The sequence below is a fragment of the Artemia franciscana genome, chromosome 17 (assembly GCF_032884065.1).
Source record: "Artemia franciscana chromosome 17, ASM3288406v1, whole genome shotgun sequence".
NCBI lineage: Eukaryota > Metazoa > Arthropoda > Branchiopoda > Anostraca > Artemiidae > Artemia > Artemia franciscana.
This window is the reverse complement of record NC_088879.1, coordinates 43,326,197-43,345,826: the sequence shown is the minus strand read 5'-3', so window position 1 is coordinate 43,345,826 and position 19,630 is coordinate 43,326,197. Positions and strand designations below refer to the sequence as shown.

The 19,630-nt window shown below is 35.5% G+C and overlaps 1 protein-coding gene across 2 annotated transcripts in view; it reads left to right on the top strand.

Moving 5' to 3' along the window:
• The window catches only part of LOC136038276 (laminin subunit alpha lam-3-like), a 395,732-nt gene that overhangs the window by 290,877 nt on the left and 85,225 nt on the right, over positions 1-19,630 (top strand). The window contains exons 23-26 of one of the 2 annotated variants that reach the window (XM_065721398.1): positions 7,588-7,728; positions 12,954-13,073; positions 16,002-16,175; positions 17,784-17,956. In XM_065721398.1, coding sequence (XP_065577470.1) covers positions 7,588-7,728; positions 12,954-13,073; positions 16,002-16,175; positions 17,784-17,956 — 608 coding nt within the window. The remainder of the gene's footprint in view (positions 1-7,587; positions 7,729-12,953; positions 13,074-16,001; positions 16,176-17,783; positions 17,957-19,630) is intronic. The other variant, XM_065721399.1, reaches the window with a different exon arrangement.

The following is a 19,630-nucleotide window of genomic DNA, read 5'->3' as shown; positions in this document are numbered from 1 at the left end:
TGGGGGTTATGGAAAGGGTGGTTCTATAAACGTTAGAGGTGGCTAATTTGGTTCAATTTTGAAGTTCTAGTTCCATTTTAAGAGTCAATAATGATGGAGGTCAACTAGCCACCCCCACCCCCAACTGCCCCTCTTTCCACCAATAGGTTTAATTGAGATTGTCCAATGAAATTTTTTTCAATAATAATCCAAACAACATATAACAATCCCTCCAAGGTAGGAACAACCCCCCAGAGCCCTGGGGTAAGGGCTTTAAGTTTTGCCCTGGGGGCATATGAGGCTCTTATGGAATGGGTGGTCGTATTAACTGCAAATGGATCTTATTTGATGTTAATCTGGAAGTTATAGTGTCCTTTTTAAGAGTCAAATTGATTTGACAGACCTCCCCTTCCTATGCGTTATCAATAACAAACATCCAAACAAGTTTTGAGACATCAATTTTTTCAGCATTATTGAAAAGCTCGGTAGTTATGTGTTTGGGGATGTCAACCCCCCCCCCCTTGCGAGGCCTCAGAGCAAGGGCTGCAAGCTATGCAGTTTGTTCATTGCTTACATATATTATATGTCTGGCACGTACGCAGAGGGGGGGGGGCTTCGAGCCTGCCCCCCCCCCCGAAATTTTTTGAAATGTTTAATTTCCCATAGTTTCTTGGGATTTTTGGCAAAAGTAGGACATTTATTAAGAATCTAGATACATATGTGAAGCCTTTTTTGGGGGGATTTTACAGCATGCAATTATCCAGTCAACTCACTGCCCAATTATTAACCCCTTTTCTGTCTAGCTTTTTATCCTCTTCAAAGTAATTAGCAATTGCACTGTTTTTTTTTTTCTTTTTTTTGTTAAGAGAGTTCACATTCCCTTCACAGCAGAATGGAATTATCCTTGATATTAGAGCGTTTATTCTCCCTTTTCAGGATAAAGTACAGCTTTTAATGGATCAATATCGGAAACTATCATTTTTCATTAAAATCTACGTTTTTGCAATAGGATAACTATCCCCAACAGCACCTATATTGCTCTACCCTAAAATTTCCCTTTCAGTGGGATATAATAGATTAATCATTGGTTCTAAATCGCTATGAACATAACCTGAGCTTAAAATGTACTTTTGATGCTTCAGTCTCCTCCCCCCCCCCCCATCTGCTACAATACTACAGATTAAAGTTAATCTCTATTTTCCGATATACGTACTTTTTGCATTACTAAATAAAAACAAGAGCCAAGATCTCATATGGCACTTGTGACGAGGCAAGAACTTGTGACGAGGAAAAACTTGGCTAAGAGCCAAGAATCATATGGTGTGAGCTCTAAAAAAATTATAAAAACCAATAGATTGATTTAAAAGGAAAATCAGAGGCTTAATGCCGGTTGGGATTTAAAATAAGAGCTCTGAGTCACGATGTCCTTCTATCAAGAAGGGCTTTATCAAGTCAATTTGTGCAGCTCACTGACACGCCTACCAATTTTCATCGTCTTTGCACGTCCAGAAGCGCCAAATTCGCCAAAGCACTGAACCACTCCCCCCCCCCAAAGAAAGCAAATCCAGTACGGTTACGGCAATCACGGATTTACGACATTTGCTTATTCTATCCACCAAGCTTCATCCTGATTCCTCCACTCTAAGCGTTTTCCAATATTTCCAATTTCCCCCTCCAACTACCCCCAATGTCAACAGATCTGGTCGGGATATGAAATGAGAGCTCTGATACATGAATTCCTTCTAAATATCAAATTTCATTAAAATCTGGTCACCGGTTCTTAAGTTAACACTGCCTCAATTTTTCTAATTCTTCTAAATTAACACCCCCCCCCCCCAGCTCCTCCAAAGAGAACGGATTATGTCAATCACGTATCTAGAACTTGTGCTTATTCTTCCCATCAAGTTTCATCCCGATCTGTCCACTATAAGCGTTTTTCAAGATTTCTGTTTCCCTCCTCCATCCCCTATGTCCCCGGATCCAACTCGAGTCGAAAACGGGTCGAGTCGAGTCAATCACCTATTCGTAAGATAAAAATACCCCAATTTTTACGTTTTCTAAGAATTCCGGTTTCTCCCTCCAACTCCCCCCAATGTCACAGGATCTGGTCGGAATTTATAATAAGAGCTTTAAAGCACAAGATCCTTCTAAATATCAAATTTCATTAAGATCTGGTCACCCGTTCGTAAGCTACAAATACCTCATTTTCCGAATTCCCCCCCCCCACTCTTCCAAAGAGAGTGGATCCAGTCCAGTAATGCCAGTCTCATATCTTAGACTTGTTTTTATTCTTTTCATCCAGTTTCATCCTGATCTCTCCGCCTTAAGTATTTTCTAAGATTCCTCCCCAACTGCCCCCCAATGCCGCTGTATCCGGTTGAGATTTAAAATAAGAGATCTGAGTTGCGGGGTCCTTCTAAATATGAAGTTTCATGAAGGTCCGATCACTCCTTCATAACTAAAAAGTACGTATTTTTTCCTAATTTTTTAGAACTAACCCCTCCCCCCCCCAATAGATCGAATCCGTTCCAATTATGCAAATCACGTATCTAAGAATTCTGCTTTTTTCCCACCAAGTTTCATCCCGATCCCTCCACTGTAAGCGTTTTCCATGATTTTAGGTCCCCTCCCCAAACTCCCCCCAATCCCACCAGATCCGGTCGGGATTTGAAGTAAGAGCTTTGAGACACGATATCCTTCTAAATATCAAATTTCATTGAGATCCGATCACCCATCCCCCCCCAACTACCCCAAAGAGAGTGGATCTGTTCCGGTTATGTCAATCATGTATCCAGGACTTGTGCTTATTTTTTCCACCAAGTTTCATCCCGATCCCTCCACTCTAAGTGTTTTCCAAGATTTTAGGTTTCCCCCACCCAACTCCCCCCCAATGCTACCAGATCCGGTCGGGATTTAAAATAAGAGCTCTGAGACACGATATCCTTCCAAACATAAAATTTCATTAAGATCTGATCAACTGTTCGTAAGTTAAAAATACTTCATTTTTTCTATTTTTTCCGAATTAACCGACCCCCACTCCTCCCCCAGATGGTCAAATCGGAAAAATGACTATTTCTAATTTAATGTGGTCCGGTCCCTGTTATGCCTGCCAAATTTCATCATCCTAGCTTACCTGGAAGTGCCTAAAGTAGCAAAACTGGGATCGACAAACAGACGGACCGACAGACAGACAGACCGACACATAGACAGAAAGACAGAATTTGCGATTGCTGTATGTCACTTTGTTATATCAAGTGCCATAAAAAGTGCTAATTTTATCTGCTGTTTCGAAGGTTTTGCCCCCCCCCCCCGAAAAAAATTCCTGCGTACGTGCCTGGTATATGTTATTGGGAAGAGGTATACATATTTGACTTTTAATTTACCAAAATATGAAGGGCATTAATTTGAGTCTTTTATGGAGTGTTGAGGGGAGTTCTGAATTACATCATAACATGTTATTGGTGTATCGATTGTCAAAAGGGTGTCCCTCAGGAATTAATGATTATATTAATTTGTAGTTTTCAAGGAATGATAAGGGAGATGATCAATTGACCAAACAGGCAATGTTTGCACGCTACTACTACTACGACTACTGCTGCTTCTGTTGCTACCACAGGTTCTGAGGATACTGAAAACAACATCTGAGGAAATATTGAGAGAAAATTTGAACTAAATCAAAACATATCATGTGCATACAGATTGCTGATACGGGCGTATCAGCAATATTTTAGAACGGCTTATCATACCAAGAGGTAACTTCAGGGGCATCATGAGTGGGATGTTCAGTTGACCAATAGGCAAAATACACCTGCTACTACTGCTATTTATTCTGCTTCTAATACTGTTACCTCTAATAATTATACACTAATACTGCTACTACTGTCCCTCCTACTACCACTACTACTATGATACTAGTACAATTAAGATTATGAAGGTGAACATTTGACAGAATATTGAGGGGGAATTTTAATTATATCAAAACACACGATGGGCATGTAGATTGTCAAAAGGGGGTATCTCAAGAATTGATTTGGATATCAAGTTGAATCTTTCGGAGAATACTTAAAGGGGAAGATCAATTGACAAAAAGGTAATATATGCTTGTCACTAATAACACTGATACCACTGCTACTTTTCCTTATGCTACTACTGCTACTACACTACTCCAACTACTACTTCAGTTGCAACAACTTGTAGAGTTTAGAGTATTAAGGTGAAAAGGGTGTCAAAAGCGCACATCAACGATATTTTTAGAAAAGCTTAACGTGTCAAGGTGAAACTTCCGGGGCATCATGAAAGCGATGTTCATCTGACCAAAAGGCAATATGCACATGCTACTGCCGCTAATAATACTGCTGCTACTACTGCCACTACTACTGCTAATACAACACTAACACTGTAACTATTTTTGCTACCAAAACTACTGTGATAATAGCACTATTAAGACTAATTCAATGAAGGTAAAAGTCGAGAGAATATTGATGGCAAATTCGAACTAACAAAAGAAACTATTTGCATTAAGTTGGAACTCTCAGGAAATAATTAAAGGGGGTGACCAGCTGACCAAATAGCAATATATTCACACTACTACTAATACTACTGCTACTGTAGCATTTACTAGAACCACTAGTACTACCACCTACATCTACTACCACTATTACTATTATTCCAACTACTACTTCTATCGCAACTTCTTGTAAGGTTAAGAGCATTAAGATGAAAATTTCAAGAAGTATATGAATGTACAGGTTATCAAGAGCAAATCGACAATACCATAGCAAGAGCTAATTGTATTACGTTGAGTAGTTATATTATTGCTGTGACTACTATTACAACTATGCCTAAGAGTATGAAGGTGGAATTTTCAAAGAATATTTCTGAAGATTTACGTTGTACGGATAACAACCGGACTTATCAGCAATATCTTAGGAACAGTTTCGTATGGGAAATTAAAACCTACACCGCTTCTTGTGGGGGATTTTGAACTAACCAAAAGACAATATTTGCATCATAATACTACTGCTTCTACTCCTAAAATTATTACTACTGCTACTATTATTGATGTTGCTACTACTGCTGCTAAAACTAAGACTGCTTCTATTAACTCTACTCCTACCGCTACTACTATAACTACCGGTGCTACTAATGGTACTAAATCTAAGGGTATTAAGGCAAAAATTTTGGGCAATATTGTAGCTGTATTAAAATAAATTGAAACACACTATGCCTACATAGGTTGTCAAGAGGACGTATCAGCAATGCTTCAGGACGGGTTGATGGTGTTAGGTTAATAATTTCATCGTATATTGAAGGGATGCTGAAAAAAAAGATACTGTATGCATACTGCTACTAATGCTGCTAATGCTGCTACAACTATTCAATGAATGTGAAAAAAATACAAATGAATTTGCATTGTCAGTTTAATATAAATATGCTAATATTTATTCCTTAAAATGTTAATAATACTTGATTTACTAAAGTTATAAAAGTGAAAACATTAAAAAAAAAATTCCAGTAAAGTGCACATTATGTTCTGAACTTGGGAAGGCAATGGAGTTTTGAGCCCCACTCATGTTAATTTTTGCTCGTTTTGAGTTTGACTGTTATTTATTGTAATTTCTGTTCGTTTTAGGTTTCATTTATTTATCGATGCTGGCTTGTGGTAGTTTTACACTTGGTAGATTATTTGATTTTATTTTCGCTCATTTTGGGTTTAATGGAGTTCTTTACTTTTCGTTGAAAAACTCTTTTTGTTGAAAAATTTTTTAAATTAATTAATAGTATAGATAATAGAATACAAACAATAATATTTCAGTACGTAATAACTATAATAAATATGTAAATGGTAATAACGGTAATAATTTCTTTTTAGGTATCTTTCTGGAGCTTTCTCTATTATTTTCCCGGGAAAATAATATTATTATTATCAGTTTCTATTATTAGTTTCCCAGGAAAATTCACAATGTTGCTATGTCGTTATGACTTTTGATATTATCTAGTTTCCATTCAAGTTCTAAATCTATGGCTTTTGCAGCCAAGCTGATAACTAGGAAAATTGACCGCTAATAGTTCTTGTCAGTATTTAAAATATTGCTGCCTTTTTTTTGCATCCTATTAACAGCTCCTTAATTCATCTTTATATATCTCATTAACTGAATTTGAATTACATATTTGTTTGGAACATATTTTTAATGATGCCAAAGGTTATCCAGCCCTAAAGTTGCTCATTCGAGACGTAAAGCCGTCAGCTGTTTCGATTTTTTTAGACTTGGAAACCCTTTCTAAACTTCAGATAAAATAGAGATAAAATGAAGAGATTCTTTTTACTCTACAAAAGTTGGCTTATGGTTGAATATGGTGACACTGTATCTTTGAAATATGAGACTTCTAAGGACACTTTTCTTCTTTTTCATTGCATTACGCCCGACTGGTCAATTAAAAAGAGAAAGAGAGAGAGAGAGGGGGGAAGAGAAAAAGAGGGAGGAAGGGAAGGGATTAGAAATGGGAAAATGTTTGGTCACCTTGCAACGGTAAAATGTATCTATTCTACTCGGGAAAAATCATTTTAAAAGCTGAAATATAAAATTCTTCCAAGATATGCAATAAAAGGCACAGTGATGTTTTTTTGTAGGTAAAATGGGGTACTTGTAAGATATACCCCCTACCTAATATTCCTGTAATATTTATCTCTGATGCTCAATCCAAATTCTTGTATTATATTAAAAAAAATACAATACTTTGGAAACAAATTTAGGCTATATATTTGCACATTAGGGGGGGGGGGGGTAAAGTATAGCGGGTCTGTATGCCTAATAACTTAAGTACAACTATTCTGCTTATTATTTAGTTCGAATAATCAAAGGGGGGCTATTTATAGTCCCCCCTTGTTCTGCTAAGAAGTAGAAAGAATAGCAATTTTTACGAGGATTGTAGGTCAATTTCTTGTAAAGTCGTCAAACAGTCCAGCAGTTTTAATAGTGTTTAAAATCATCAACTTGTTCGTAATACTAGTAATTAAACAATAATTACTTTAGTTGTTACTTTATGTAGTCAACGTAGCAATAATTTTAGGTAGTCAGCAGTAATGCAAGGTCCCCTTGTCAATTATAAGTGAAGCCTTAAGACACAAAGTTTGAAAACATTGTTTGAAAACATTATTTTCAAACAAAGTTTGAAAATATGAATCTAAATTTTTATTCCAATTGCAGTTATGGGATATTTATTAAGTTTGAAGCTCCCTTTTATTGTTTTTTTTTTCAAGAATATTTGTGTAATTTTAGAAAAATTGGGAAAATGCTTCAAAGAACATTCATGATCTGAGACAGACATGTCTGAGAACCCCAGAGGGAATGTTTAAGCAGCCAGAGATTTGGTTTGAATATGGCCTAAATGAACTAAACCTCTGTGATGGTCATTCAGGTTGGTACTATCAAATCTCAAGTGAAACCTCCAAGGTGCTAAGACCACACTGCCTTGTGGTGGCAGCGTGTTGCTTTCGTAAAAATAATAAGCAGTCTATATAAAATGATAGTTTTTATATAGATAATAATCATTAATATAGAACTAAAACTATTGCTGTTGTTTATAACCTTTCTTATTCCTATTTAGGTGAACACTGTGGGTCGTAAATGCAGTCAATGTTTAGACGGCACTTTTGGACTATCTGAGGAAAATCCAGATGGCTGCACTAGCTGTTTTTGCTTTGGTAGAACTCAGTCTTGTATACAGGCACAGTTTACATGGTCACAGGTAATACAAACTGGAACTTTATTTTTACTTCTAGCGATTAAGGATTGTATTTGGGGGATGTTCATAGCTCCTATTAAAAAGTCATAATATGTGCAGAACAACTAAGTTGGTTTCTTATCCTACAGAGCAATGAGTGGATGCCCTAATAGGAATTGTTTCGACTTGGCGGGGCAATTGATTACCTGTTTTTTGTTTGCTCCTAGATGAATGTCCAAAAACGGCAATCTTTGGTAATCTGCTATCCTTCATCCGCAAAAAAATGTCCCAGCCATCTCAATTTCTCTCATTATAGCCCTAGAAAGTGGAACAGTGCCGCATTTTCTGTGCAGCTTGCTGTTTAAAACATGGCAATCAACTGGCAAGTAGGAGAGTCCCAATCAACAATCCTTGGACAATTCCTCAGGTAAACATCTAACAAAGCCGTCTCCGTCTTTCAAAGAACCCGCGTTCAGAACCATGTTTGATTTTAAATCATAAATCAAGAAAATTGGTAAATTATGCTAAAGACAGTGTTAATGCTGTAGTGAAAATTCAACCAGATAAGTCTTCAAACAAAAAAAAATCGCTTATTCTTTGTTAGATTTCAGATGCAAGAAGACTTGCATCTAACGCAGATTGATGCAATTGAGTAAATGAGTTTAAAAAATATCCTTTTTGTTATCTCAAATTCAAAATATTATTGCATTTTTTTTAGAAGGTGATTCGACTAACTCCATGATAAATGCCATCAAGAGCAATTTCCATACTAGAAAAAAAGTTCCCCCTTCAAAAGTTTGATAATTCATAACCTGGAGGAACAGTATATTTTCTTCGTGACAAAATCAAGTAAAACTCAAAGAACGCTCTAAACGTAGTTTACAAGTACGTGTTGGACTGGGGATACTTAAAGAATAGTAAAATTCTTTAAGCAAAATCTGGCAAGTAGGAGAGTCCCAATCAACAATGTTCTTATTTAGTGTTTCCGTATTGATTGGTCTTTGAGCCCCTACCCTCTCATACAATTGTCATTAGTTACAACACTGATTACCAGTTAACAATATTTGGTTTTATGATTACCTCACATATTCGTCAACAAGAAGACTTGCGTTTAAAAGTTTTCCTTCGTTTTTCATTTTCTTTTTGCATTTCTATGTTTTCTAGATCTTTTTGTTAGTTTTTTTTTTCGTCTTTTGATGATTTTTGTTTCTTTGTCCGTCGTTAAAGGCTTCTGGATATGAAGCCAAGGTATTCTAACTTTTATTCTCATTTACCTTAAAAACTTTTTTGCTTTTACAAGGTTTCACTGTCTTATCGAAAGTTTTGCCATTTTTCCATATTTTCATTTAGTTTTATTAAAAGATGGAAAGGCAGTGTGTCTAAGAAGTCATTTTCATGTAAACACAGCAACAGGCTTAACAGCATGTGTCATCTATCCCCTTTATTACCACTATCCACATGACGACATCATCATGATATCATAAATAACACTATTTTGTCACATTTTAGGAATTGAAGGGCCGGGAAATGGCCCGGGTTTAAAAAGATGCAGGGTCTAATTGGTTTTTCCTTTTGGGGGGCCCTCTCTATACATAGTATATTTAAATAAAATATGCCTGCATAGCAGTTTATGGGCGTAATTTAGTTCACGTACGTAGTGCAGATTCTCTTTAATATAGGACTGTCCTGATGAAATTCAATAAAATTGATATATACTTTTACGGGTATTAGTTTTCTATATTATAAAGTATATTATAATAATACACACGTTAATAAATCTCATCCAGCAATGTAAACTTAAAATAAATATATTTTTAACTATTTGTACAATTTGTGATTTATCCCTTATCGTCAAAAACAATTTGCCTTAAATCTCAAAATTTTTTCCCTTTCGAATGCGGGCCCCGATTGGGCTCAATTGCTCAAATCGTTATTTTTCTGGCCCTTGCTTAGAAGCACTAAAAGAGTATCGTAATGATATCCATGGCAAAAAACCTCTTATTGGAGGCTGGAGGAAGCATACTCCTCCTCCAAGCCCTTTTATTAAGTGAGAACTAAAACACACGTTTTGAAAAGGAAGCTGTCTAATGAAACGGTTTTTAAATTTTGATTTGGGAATAGCACCAGTTGCCTGTGGTTATCTTAACAGTAAACATTAATTACAAAAACAATTTTTAGGAAATCTCGAAAATAATTTGAAACGCTTATGTGGCTTTTTATGCCATTTTTAGAGTGAACAGATTGGAATCATAAACAGCGTATCACTGAAATATTTATGGTCAAGAATCTTTAACTGGATATTTATCTTCCCCTCTTTAATGTTCCCCTTCCTAATCCCCTTAGTAAGTTAAAATTAAAAAAAAGTGAAAAAAACTGCTTAGTGAAAAAATGTTTTCACTCAAATGCAAAGGGTATTAAGCAATAAGGATAAATAATATTTATGTTTATGCGAATAGTGAAATTAAATTTCGAAATCAGATTTTAAGAATTTTGAAAAAAAGATTGAAACCTAATTCGTCTTTTTTTTTCTGCATCTTAACCAAGGCACAGGGCCATCTTATGAATGTCGAAATGTGTAATCAACTAAAGATTTGGCGATTAGATTTTACCTTACTCATCCCTTCAATTGACTTCAACCAGATCCGTCATTTGGGGACAGGGAGAATACACTACCTCCCCCAGAATCTGAAGAAATTTGTTGGGGTAATAAAAAAATCCAATTTTAATTTATAATTTAAATAAGAAATGATCAATCATCCTTTTCTTTTGGTGGGGGGGGGGGGCTCAAGATCCACACTCAGTGTACATCCCTACTCAGGGTAGCATATTAAACCTCTTTGATTTTGTTAGGGCAAAATGGACAGTTGATTGATAGCTTTATAGTAAAATAAAAAAAAACAGTGTTATATTCATTACCGCCTGTTTTTGGCTTTACCTGTGTTTTATTTTCAATTTCACATTAGTTCATTTGACTTCATTTCTTATAGCTATTAATTTTTTTTGCTTTTGGATTTGTTAGACATAAATTAAGGTCAAAAGGTATTTTTCCCATGCTACAAGTTATCAATCTTATTACGAATTAAATAAAAAAAAAAACAAGTTTTTTTAACTGAAAGTAAGGAGCGACATTAAAACTTAAAACGAACAGAAATTACTTCGTATATGAAAGAGGCTGCTTTCTCATCAACACCCCGCTCTTTACGCTAAAGTTTGACTCTTTCTCCCAATTCTTCTTTTTAAAACAGTAAAAAACTTTCTGTTCGTTTTAAGTTTTAATATCGCTCCTTACTTTCAGTTAAAAAAAACTTGTTTTTTTTTATTTAATTTCTGAACGTTTTTGAATCAATGCATGTTTTGATTTTGGCTCTCCGCAGAGGAATTATTAAAACACAATTTGCATTTTTTTTTTTGGCTAAATGGCTTTCTCATAATTTTGATCGAATGATTTTGAGAAAAAAAGAGCGGGAGAGGAAGCCTAGTTGCCCTCTGATTTTTTGGCTAATTAAAGGCAACTAGAACTTTTAATTTTTTACGAATCTTTTTATTAGTAAAAGATTTACGTAACTTATAAATTAGCTTACGTAAAGAACTTTTGTATTCTCATATTTTTATTACATATATGAGGGGGTTCGCCCCCTCCTCAGTACCTCGCTCTTTACACTAAAGCTGAAATTTTGTCCCAATTCATTAAGAATGACCCCTGAATCACAAAAGTCGTAGAATAAATAGTTAAAATTACTAAAAATACTTTAGCATAAAGAGCGAGGTATTAGGAGGAGTTGAGCCCCTCATATGGATAATAATTTCTGTTTGTTTTAAGTTTTAATGCTGTTCCTTACTTCCAGCTGAAAGAACTTTTTCATATTTATTTTTTCATTGTTTTTTAAATAATGCTAGTAAATCCTGCGCTCCCTTCATGAAAATTTTCTTCCCCCATAACAAATTATCGATGGAAAGTTCCCCCAGTATATCCCCCTCTTCTCAACCCTCCCCCAACAAAAAAAATCCTCCTGAAAACGCCTGTACACTTCCCAATAACCATTACTATATGTAAGCACTGGTCAAAGTTTGTAACTTGTTGCCCCTCCCACGGGGACTGTGGGGGAGTAAGTCGTCCCTAAAGACATAGTTATAAGGTTTTTCGACTACGCTGAATAAAATGGCTATCTCAGAATTTTGATCCGTTGACTTTGGCAAAATAATTAGCGTGGGAGGGGGCCTAGGTGCCCTCCAATTTTTTGGTCACTTAAAAAGGGCACTAGAACTTTTCATTTCCGTTAGACTGAGCCCTTTTGCAACATTCTAGGACAACTGGGTCGATACGATCACCCCTGGGGGAAAAAAAACAAATAAACACGCATCCGTGATCTGCCTTCTGGCAAAAAATACAAAATTCCACACTTTTGTAAATAGGAGCTTGAAACTTCTACAGTAGGGTTCTCTGATACGCTGAATCTGATGGCGTGATTTTCGTTAAGATTCTATTACTTCTAGGGGGCGTTTCCCCTATTTTCTAAAATAACGCAAATTTTCTCAGGCTCGTAACTTTTGATGGGTAAGACTAAACTTGATGAAACTTATATATTTAAAATTAGCATTAAAATGCGATTCTTTTGATGTAGCTATTGGTATCAAAATTCCATTTTTTAGAGATTTTGGTTACTATTGAGCCGGGTCGCTCCTTACTACAGTTCGTTACCACGAACTGTTTGATTCACCTTTTTCGAAGAGCTCTGAATTCAGCAATGTTTTTTTTTACTATTTAAAGCTTGGAATCTACGAAGTATATTTTGAATAATGTCGATGATGGGCAGGGGGAGGGGGTTAAGTCAATTTTCTTCCTCCCTCTCATTTAAAAGATGGGTACTTTTTTGGAAGAATTTGAGTACAACCCATGCTTTTTATTCGAAGGCCTGAGCTCAGATAACTTCATCTGTGCCATAATTTCTACTCTAGACTTAATACGCAGGAATAACGGTGGCACTCATTATGGCGCACTAGAATAATGGCGACAACCAGACATAAAACGAAGAAATTGTTTTGCGCAGAGCTGGTGTGTCGAGAGTGGTGGGTTTGAGCTCGTTAAAAAAAGTGAAAATTGACAGATTATCAGAGGCAAATTCATAAGTTAGATTTCAGGATCCCCGCTCCCCTCCTCTTTTGTGTACGTGCTTGCAACTGTATATTTTTTATACCCTTAGAGTCAAACTTTCATTTATTAATTATTTTTAAGTCTTATTTCTAAATAGCTTCGTCTAGCTGGTCCGGTATCAAAACGACAGCTCAACATCGACTTTCGACACCCTGGAGGTAAAGTCCGAAGTCAACATCATTTCCCAATAGATCCATATGAAGTCTGTTTTATTCACGTATGAAATCCCATTTATTAAATGGCTTGTCAACACTGTCTGCTTTAGCTTCTGTTTGTTGGAGCCGCCACTGCAGTGGAATATAACCCGGTCCCCCCTTGGCTCTGTTAAAAAGAATTATTTATGATTTTTTGTCCTTGTTTTGCTGGCTTTAAGCAAAAGAATGTAAGGTGCATGTTTTTATGTGCAGCTCTGCTTTGTTATGTCGGCATAATTGCATGTAAGTCATTTTTGGTCTAAAAAGTATTTTCAACGGTTTTTAACTTTTCTTTTTAAACTGCATCAAAGTATCTAGTACGACCCTCGGGGATAACATTATGCATTTGAACGGTGTTGTCATAGGTGGCGCAATAAGACTGTTTAAGGAAAGAGCGACATGGTATTAATGTATTTTTTTCGCCGGGTCACTTCATATGAAAGGAGCTATCATAAAAACTTTGGATGGGGATCATTTGATTGGAATTGAAAGTTATACTCCTCTTTTCAAGAGTCAGAATAGATTGAAGCCACCCCCCCCCCTCAGTTCCCAAAGATATCCGGTCAAAACTGACTTATAGGAAAAGGCGCCTGCTTGATCCCGTGTATCCAAAAAGACTAAGGGTATTACGAAGAAACATTCGGGGAATATCGAGGGGGTGGGGTGAATTAAATCAAAGACCATACGTTCATCCAGATTGTCAAAGAAGCTTATCTGCAATACCTCATGAATAGCATAGGGTGTTAAGTTGAAAATATCAGGGCGTGTTGAGGGGAAGGCTGAATCAAATAGAAAGAATGTCCAAATGTATTCAGGTTTCCAAAAGGGCGTATGTGGGATATCTCAGAAACAGCTTAGGGTATTAATTTAAAGCTTTCAGGGAATGTTGTTGTGGCTGTTGAACTAAATTAAAAGACTCTACATTCATCAAGGTTGTCAAGAGGGTGTACCTACTATGGAACACTTAGGAATTGCCTAAGGTATTCAATTGCAACTTGGAGCACATGCTAAGGGGAATGCTGAACTAAGTCAGAAACACCATATGCACCATATGAAACACCATATGAAAACACCATATGACACCATATGAAAAAACCATAAACACCATAAACCATGTTTATGAAAACCATAAACACCATAAACCATGTTTATGAAAACCATAAACACCATATGAAAAAACGTGTTTACAATGTCCCAGGATCAGCTTACTGTATTTGGTCGAAACTATTAGTTGATCTTGTTGGAGACATTGAATTAAATCAAAGGATACTATGTTTATCCAGGTTGTCAGAAGGGTATATCTGCAATAACTCAGAAAGAGCTAAAGGTATTAAGTTAAAACTTTCTGGGTATGTTGAACCTAATCAAAGTACACCCTGCGCATCCGGTTGTCAGAAGGGTGTAGCTGCAATGTCTCAGGAATGGCTATGGGTACTATGTTGAAACTCCAAGGGAATGCTGAGTGGGAGGCTGAGCTAAATTCAAAGACAGTACGTTTTTAAGGATTGGCAGGATGACGCGTCTGCAGGATCTTAGGAGCCTTTAATAGATTAAATTGTAGCTTTCAAGAAATACTAAGGGGGGTATTGACCTAAACTTAAACTCACTGTGCGCATACAGGTTGTCAAACGGTAGTATATTTGTAGTATGTCAGGAACGACTAAATATATCAAGGTGAGACTATCAGGGATTATTGAACTAACTCAAAAGATATGATGTACCTTCAAGTTGTCAAAAGGGCGGATCTGTAATATCTCAGGTACAGGAATTAACAGTAGGAATTCAGCTCAGGTATTCAGGAAGGTATTCAGCTCAAATTTTTAAGGAACAATAAACGGGGAGATTAACTAAGTTTTAAATTTTGACTTGGGGGGGGGGATAGCTAATCAAGGACAAATGGCATTTGAAAAAAATGTACTGATATTGATTGTCGCTGTGAAACATTTTCTTTTTTAGGTTGATCTGCTTAAATTTTCAGACCTTGAAGACACCTCAATTAATGTTCCAGAACCAAGGGAACCTGAACCGGGAACATCTCTGGTTGCGTTGATTCTAGATATCCTATTTTTATTTTAAACAGCAAATCAAAACCTTCACTAATAATTGAACTTTTATATCTGTTTAAACAAACCCAGTAGTTGAAACAAAACATAAAACAACAAAATTATCATAATAAGCTGGTCAATCAATGTTCGTCTATACTCAAGGTTGTAAAATAGGGGGGGTGAGGATGCCCCCAACCGTATAGAAGACCAAAATAATGCAGATTATATTTGAATACAATACCCTCTACCCATCCATCCCAACTTCTAAAGTACAATTATTGCTAAAATTTGCTAGAAAATTATGTCCAAAATATGGAGTAATGCCAAAAAAGGTTTTACAAGTATTCCTATTATTAACCAGTAAAAATTTCAAGGACAATTAAACCGAACAGAAATTAATTTTTAAAAAAGTCCATACAAGGAGTTTTTCATAAAAAGTAAAGAGCTATATTGAACCAAAGACGATCACAAATAAAGTCATAATAATTTAACTTAAAACGATACAGAAATCATCCTCAATAAATAAATCGGACCCAAAACAAACAAAAATTACAATGAATAATCGACTCGAACTTAAAACGAACAAAAGCTACCACAAATCCATGCTCTTTCAAATCCAAAACCCTGGTAGTAGCCCCCCCAATACAATTCTCCACCACAGATGCATATCCCACTTACCTTAAAAGAAAATCATCCCTATTTTCCTGACCTGACCTCCCTACAAAGAGAAACGAATTGGTGCTAGGTATTATTATATTTTAGGTTTTTTTCCACCGTGACCATTTTAGGATTCTCTCATCTTCATGAGGAAAGTAAAATTGAATTGTACGTCCCTCTTTTTAGCTGTACCCTCTACAGTTTTGATAATAACACTTTACTAAACTTATAGCTCCATTTTTCTTTTAGCTATTAGAACCAGGTGAGAGGCGTCTGACTGTTGATTCTGGCGAGACCGAGCTTAATGTGACAAATAACTTGAGATTAATTCCCAAGGTTTTTGGGGATGTTACAATTGGTGCAAGCTATCCTTTTGACACCCCACTTTACTGGAGTCTTCCTCCTCCATTTCTTGGAGATAAGGTGAGTTTTAAACCTTTTTATTTTCCTTTTCGTTTTAGAAGGTCAAAAAATTAAATAAAAAACAGGTTTTTTTAAACTTAAAACGAACAGAAATTACTCGAATATGAAAAGGGCTTTTCCTCCCCAATGCCCCGCTCTTTAGGCTAAAGTTTGACTCTTTCTCTTAACTCTACTTTTTAATAAAGTAAAAAACTTTAGCGTAAAGAGCGGGGCGTTGAGGAGCAAAAGTACAGTAGTGTTTCTACAGTAGGGTTCTCTGATACGCTGAATCTGATGGTGTGATTTTTGTTAAGATTCTATGACTTTTAGGGGATGTTTCCCCCTATTTTCTTAATTTACGTAAATTTTCTCAGGCCCGTAACTTTTGATGGGTAAGACTATTCTTGATGAAACTTATATATTTAAAATCAGCATTAAAATGCAATTCTTTTGATGTAACTATGGGTATTCAAATTCCATTTTTTAGAGTTTCGGTTACTATTGAGCCGGGTCGCTCCTTACTACAGTTCGTTACCACGAACTGTTTGATAAAAATCAAACCAAGATTCAATAAAAAAAAAAACTTTGGTATGTTCAGCATATATACATCATATACTAATAGCTATGATTGTCTGTAGCTACGATGGCTATAAGGAGACGTAGGTGAGGTCTTGACGTGAAACTCTACGGCTTTCTGTCCTAAAAGGTTTGTCAAATGCAAAGAGTAAAACATGATTATTTAAAACACCTTTAAAATAAGAGTTTTATTCTAAATGAATGAAAAAGTAACGTACAGTTTCATGGCTTTTAGAATTTTTCCACTAAAAACGTAATGTTTAACCATAAAATTGCTCTTAATTGAAATGGGAAATTGTCATGACAACATTGATAGGATTTTTTGATTAGCAATTGCTCAGCATTGTTTTTTTTTAAATCACGTTTGAAAAAAAAAATTCATAACAAAGCCACAGGGTCTATTGCTTTGTCGGGGCTTTGAAGATCACGCTTGAAAGACAAAAAGAAAACTGTCATGACATGCCCACAGAATCTTTAGGACTGTTGTCTAGTGGTTTGAAGATCGAAATATTCGATCGTTCGAAATATTCGATTCGAAATTCGCTTTTTTTTAAATTCCTTTTACAATAGATGTGACTGAAAAGACAAGCTGGTTTTATAACGAGAAAAAAAAAATTTGAATAGAGATCTAGGGAAGGACATTCAGCACTCAAAATTGTAATAAATAACTAATAGCAGATGATCAATATAAAATAGATAATATTTAATAAAACAAAATTAACACCTTGACAACTCAAGAAGGATACCTAAGTTAAGACTTTAATTGTTGCCATATTAATTCAATTGTCAACGGGTATGAATTCTCAAATTATGGTAGAACTTTTGGCCTCTCTCTCTCTCTCTCTCTCTCTCTCTCTCTCTCTCTCTCTCTCTCTCTCTCTCTCTCTCTCTCTCTCTCTCCCTCTCTCTCTCTCTCTCTCCCTCTCTCTCTCTCTCTCTCTCTCTCTCTCTCTCTCTCTCTCTCTCTCTCTCTCTCTCGCTCTCTCTCTCGCTCTCTCTCTCGCTCTCTCTCTTTACCTTATAAGGTATTAGATAATTTTTATCATTTTTCAGATATTGTCGTACAATGGCTACTTGCGATTCAGCACAGAAAGTGATTATGGGTCTTTGCGATTCCCGTCCTCAATTCTTAATACTTATCCACTAGTACAAATCCAAGGTAATAGGAAGCTAGTCCTGGAATATTTTCCCCCGTTGAAAACACAGTCCGGTTATTATTTAGTCAGGTTAGTCACTTCGAAATCTAAAAATTTAACAGACACTGCGTTTGCTGATTTACATAATTGTATAGTCGTTGAATACAAGAGGGTCAGGTGTCTAAGACCTCTCTGGGCTAAAGTTTGGGATGGGATCCGTCCCTCCACGAAAATTAGGGCTTTGCTCTGAGGGGCTCCCCTGTTTATGTCAAAACTTTACTCCTTTGTACAGCTGGTTAGTTATTTATTTTAGTTATTTATGGTTAGTTTTAGTTATTTATATTTGTTATTTTATTATTATATTATTTTATTTTGTATATTTTTGTGTATTATTTTTATTTATATTGTTATATTATTGTTTATTATATTATTATGTTTACATTAATATTTATTATTAGATTATTTATTATTATTTGTTATTTATTGTTATTTACGGTTAGTTATTTGGACAGATACCTGAACGTACGTGAAGTAACTTGGAACCTCAACTCTTTTGTTTTTTAAGATTCTTTTCATAACTTAATATAGTTTTTAAAATTTCCCCTTTCCTTTTCTTCTTATGCTTTAAAAATATATCCTATTAATTGGGGTATTGCCATTCCCTCTCCCTCTTTAAATATTTTGTATTGGTGAGCTAAATCAAGCTTAGTGAAAAAGATAGACCTTCCATACAATTATTTGTAATTTTATTATATTATTTAGTCTTTTTTTGCCGCTTGAATTATATAAAATTTTAAATTAACAAGGACAGTGAAATGAAATTAGACTTTTGAATTTGTCAAGTGGAAATTTAAGCAACCATTTATATGTTATACGTTAGACAAAAGTTTAATTCAACTTGTAATGAAAAAGACATCCATATGACCAAATGTAGTTACGCAGTTTTGGTATCCCGTGCCAAATTAAAAAAAAAGAACGTGGATGAAAAATCACTAAAAATAAGCTAGCATTAGTACCAAAACAGTTATAAAAATTGGATTTCCCTTTAAAGCTTTAGTTACCTTCGAGAATGAACAGATTGACAATGTTTGAATTTTTGCGGACGAAAATTGTTGTCAAATTTAAGTAATTAGTTTTGCCTTTTTATTTTCACGGTTCAACATGGCAACACTGACAAAATATGACATTGCCATAAGCAGCTCGTTGTTTTTAAGTACCCAGACGATAAATTTTAGAAAAAAATTGTTTTCAGGCTTGAATAGACACAAGATCGGTCCAGGGTATATAAATGTTTTGGTGTCCTTACTTTAAATAAGGTTATGATATTTCTCCTTACAGAAGAACCCCCCCCCCCCACTCAAGTGTGAACTGAAAACTTACGGGGTATTCTCTGGTCTCTAGAACAGCGCACATGCAGCCATCAACTTTGGCCAACAGGGGGGGGGGGGCACAGTTCTACAGTTCTACGTTCTATGGAAATCCTGCCATTGACTATAAATTTGCATATTTTTTTTCATTATTATTTTGTCATATGTCCGAGAGAATCTGATTGAGAACGATCAAAACAGACAAAATGCAGAAATATTTAGTTTTTGATTGTATTTTTAAGAAAGGTGCCACTTTTTTTCACCTAAATCTGTCATAAATCATTTAATTTATAGAAACAGACTGAATAGTAAAGAGAAACGTTAAATAACCCATGATGTAAAACAGGCTTGTGCATTTCATTTTTTTTTTCACACGCTGAACAAAATCGTCTGAGCA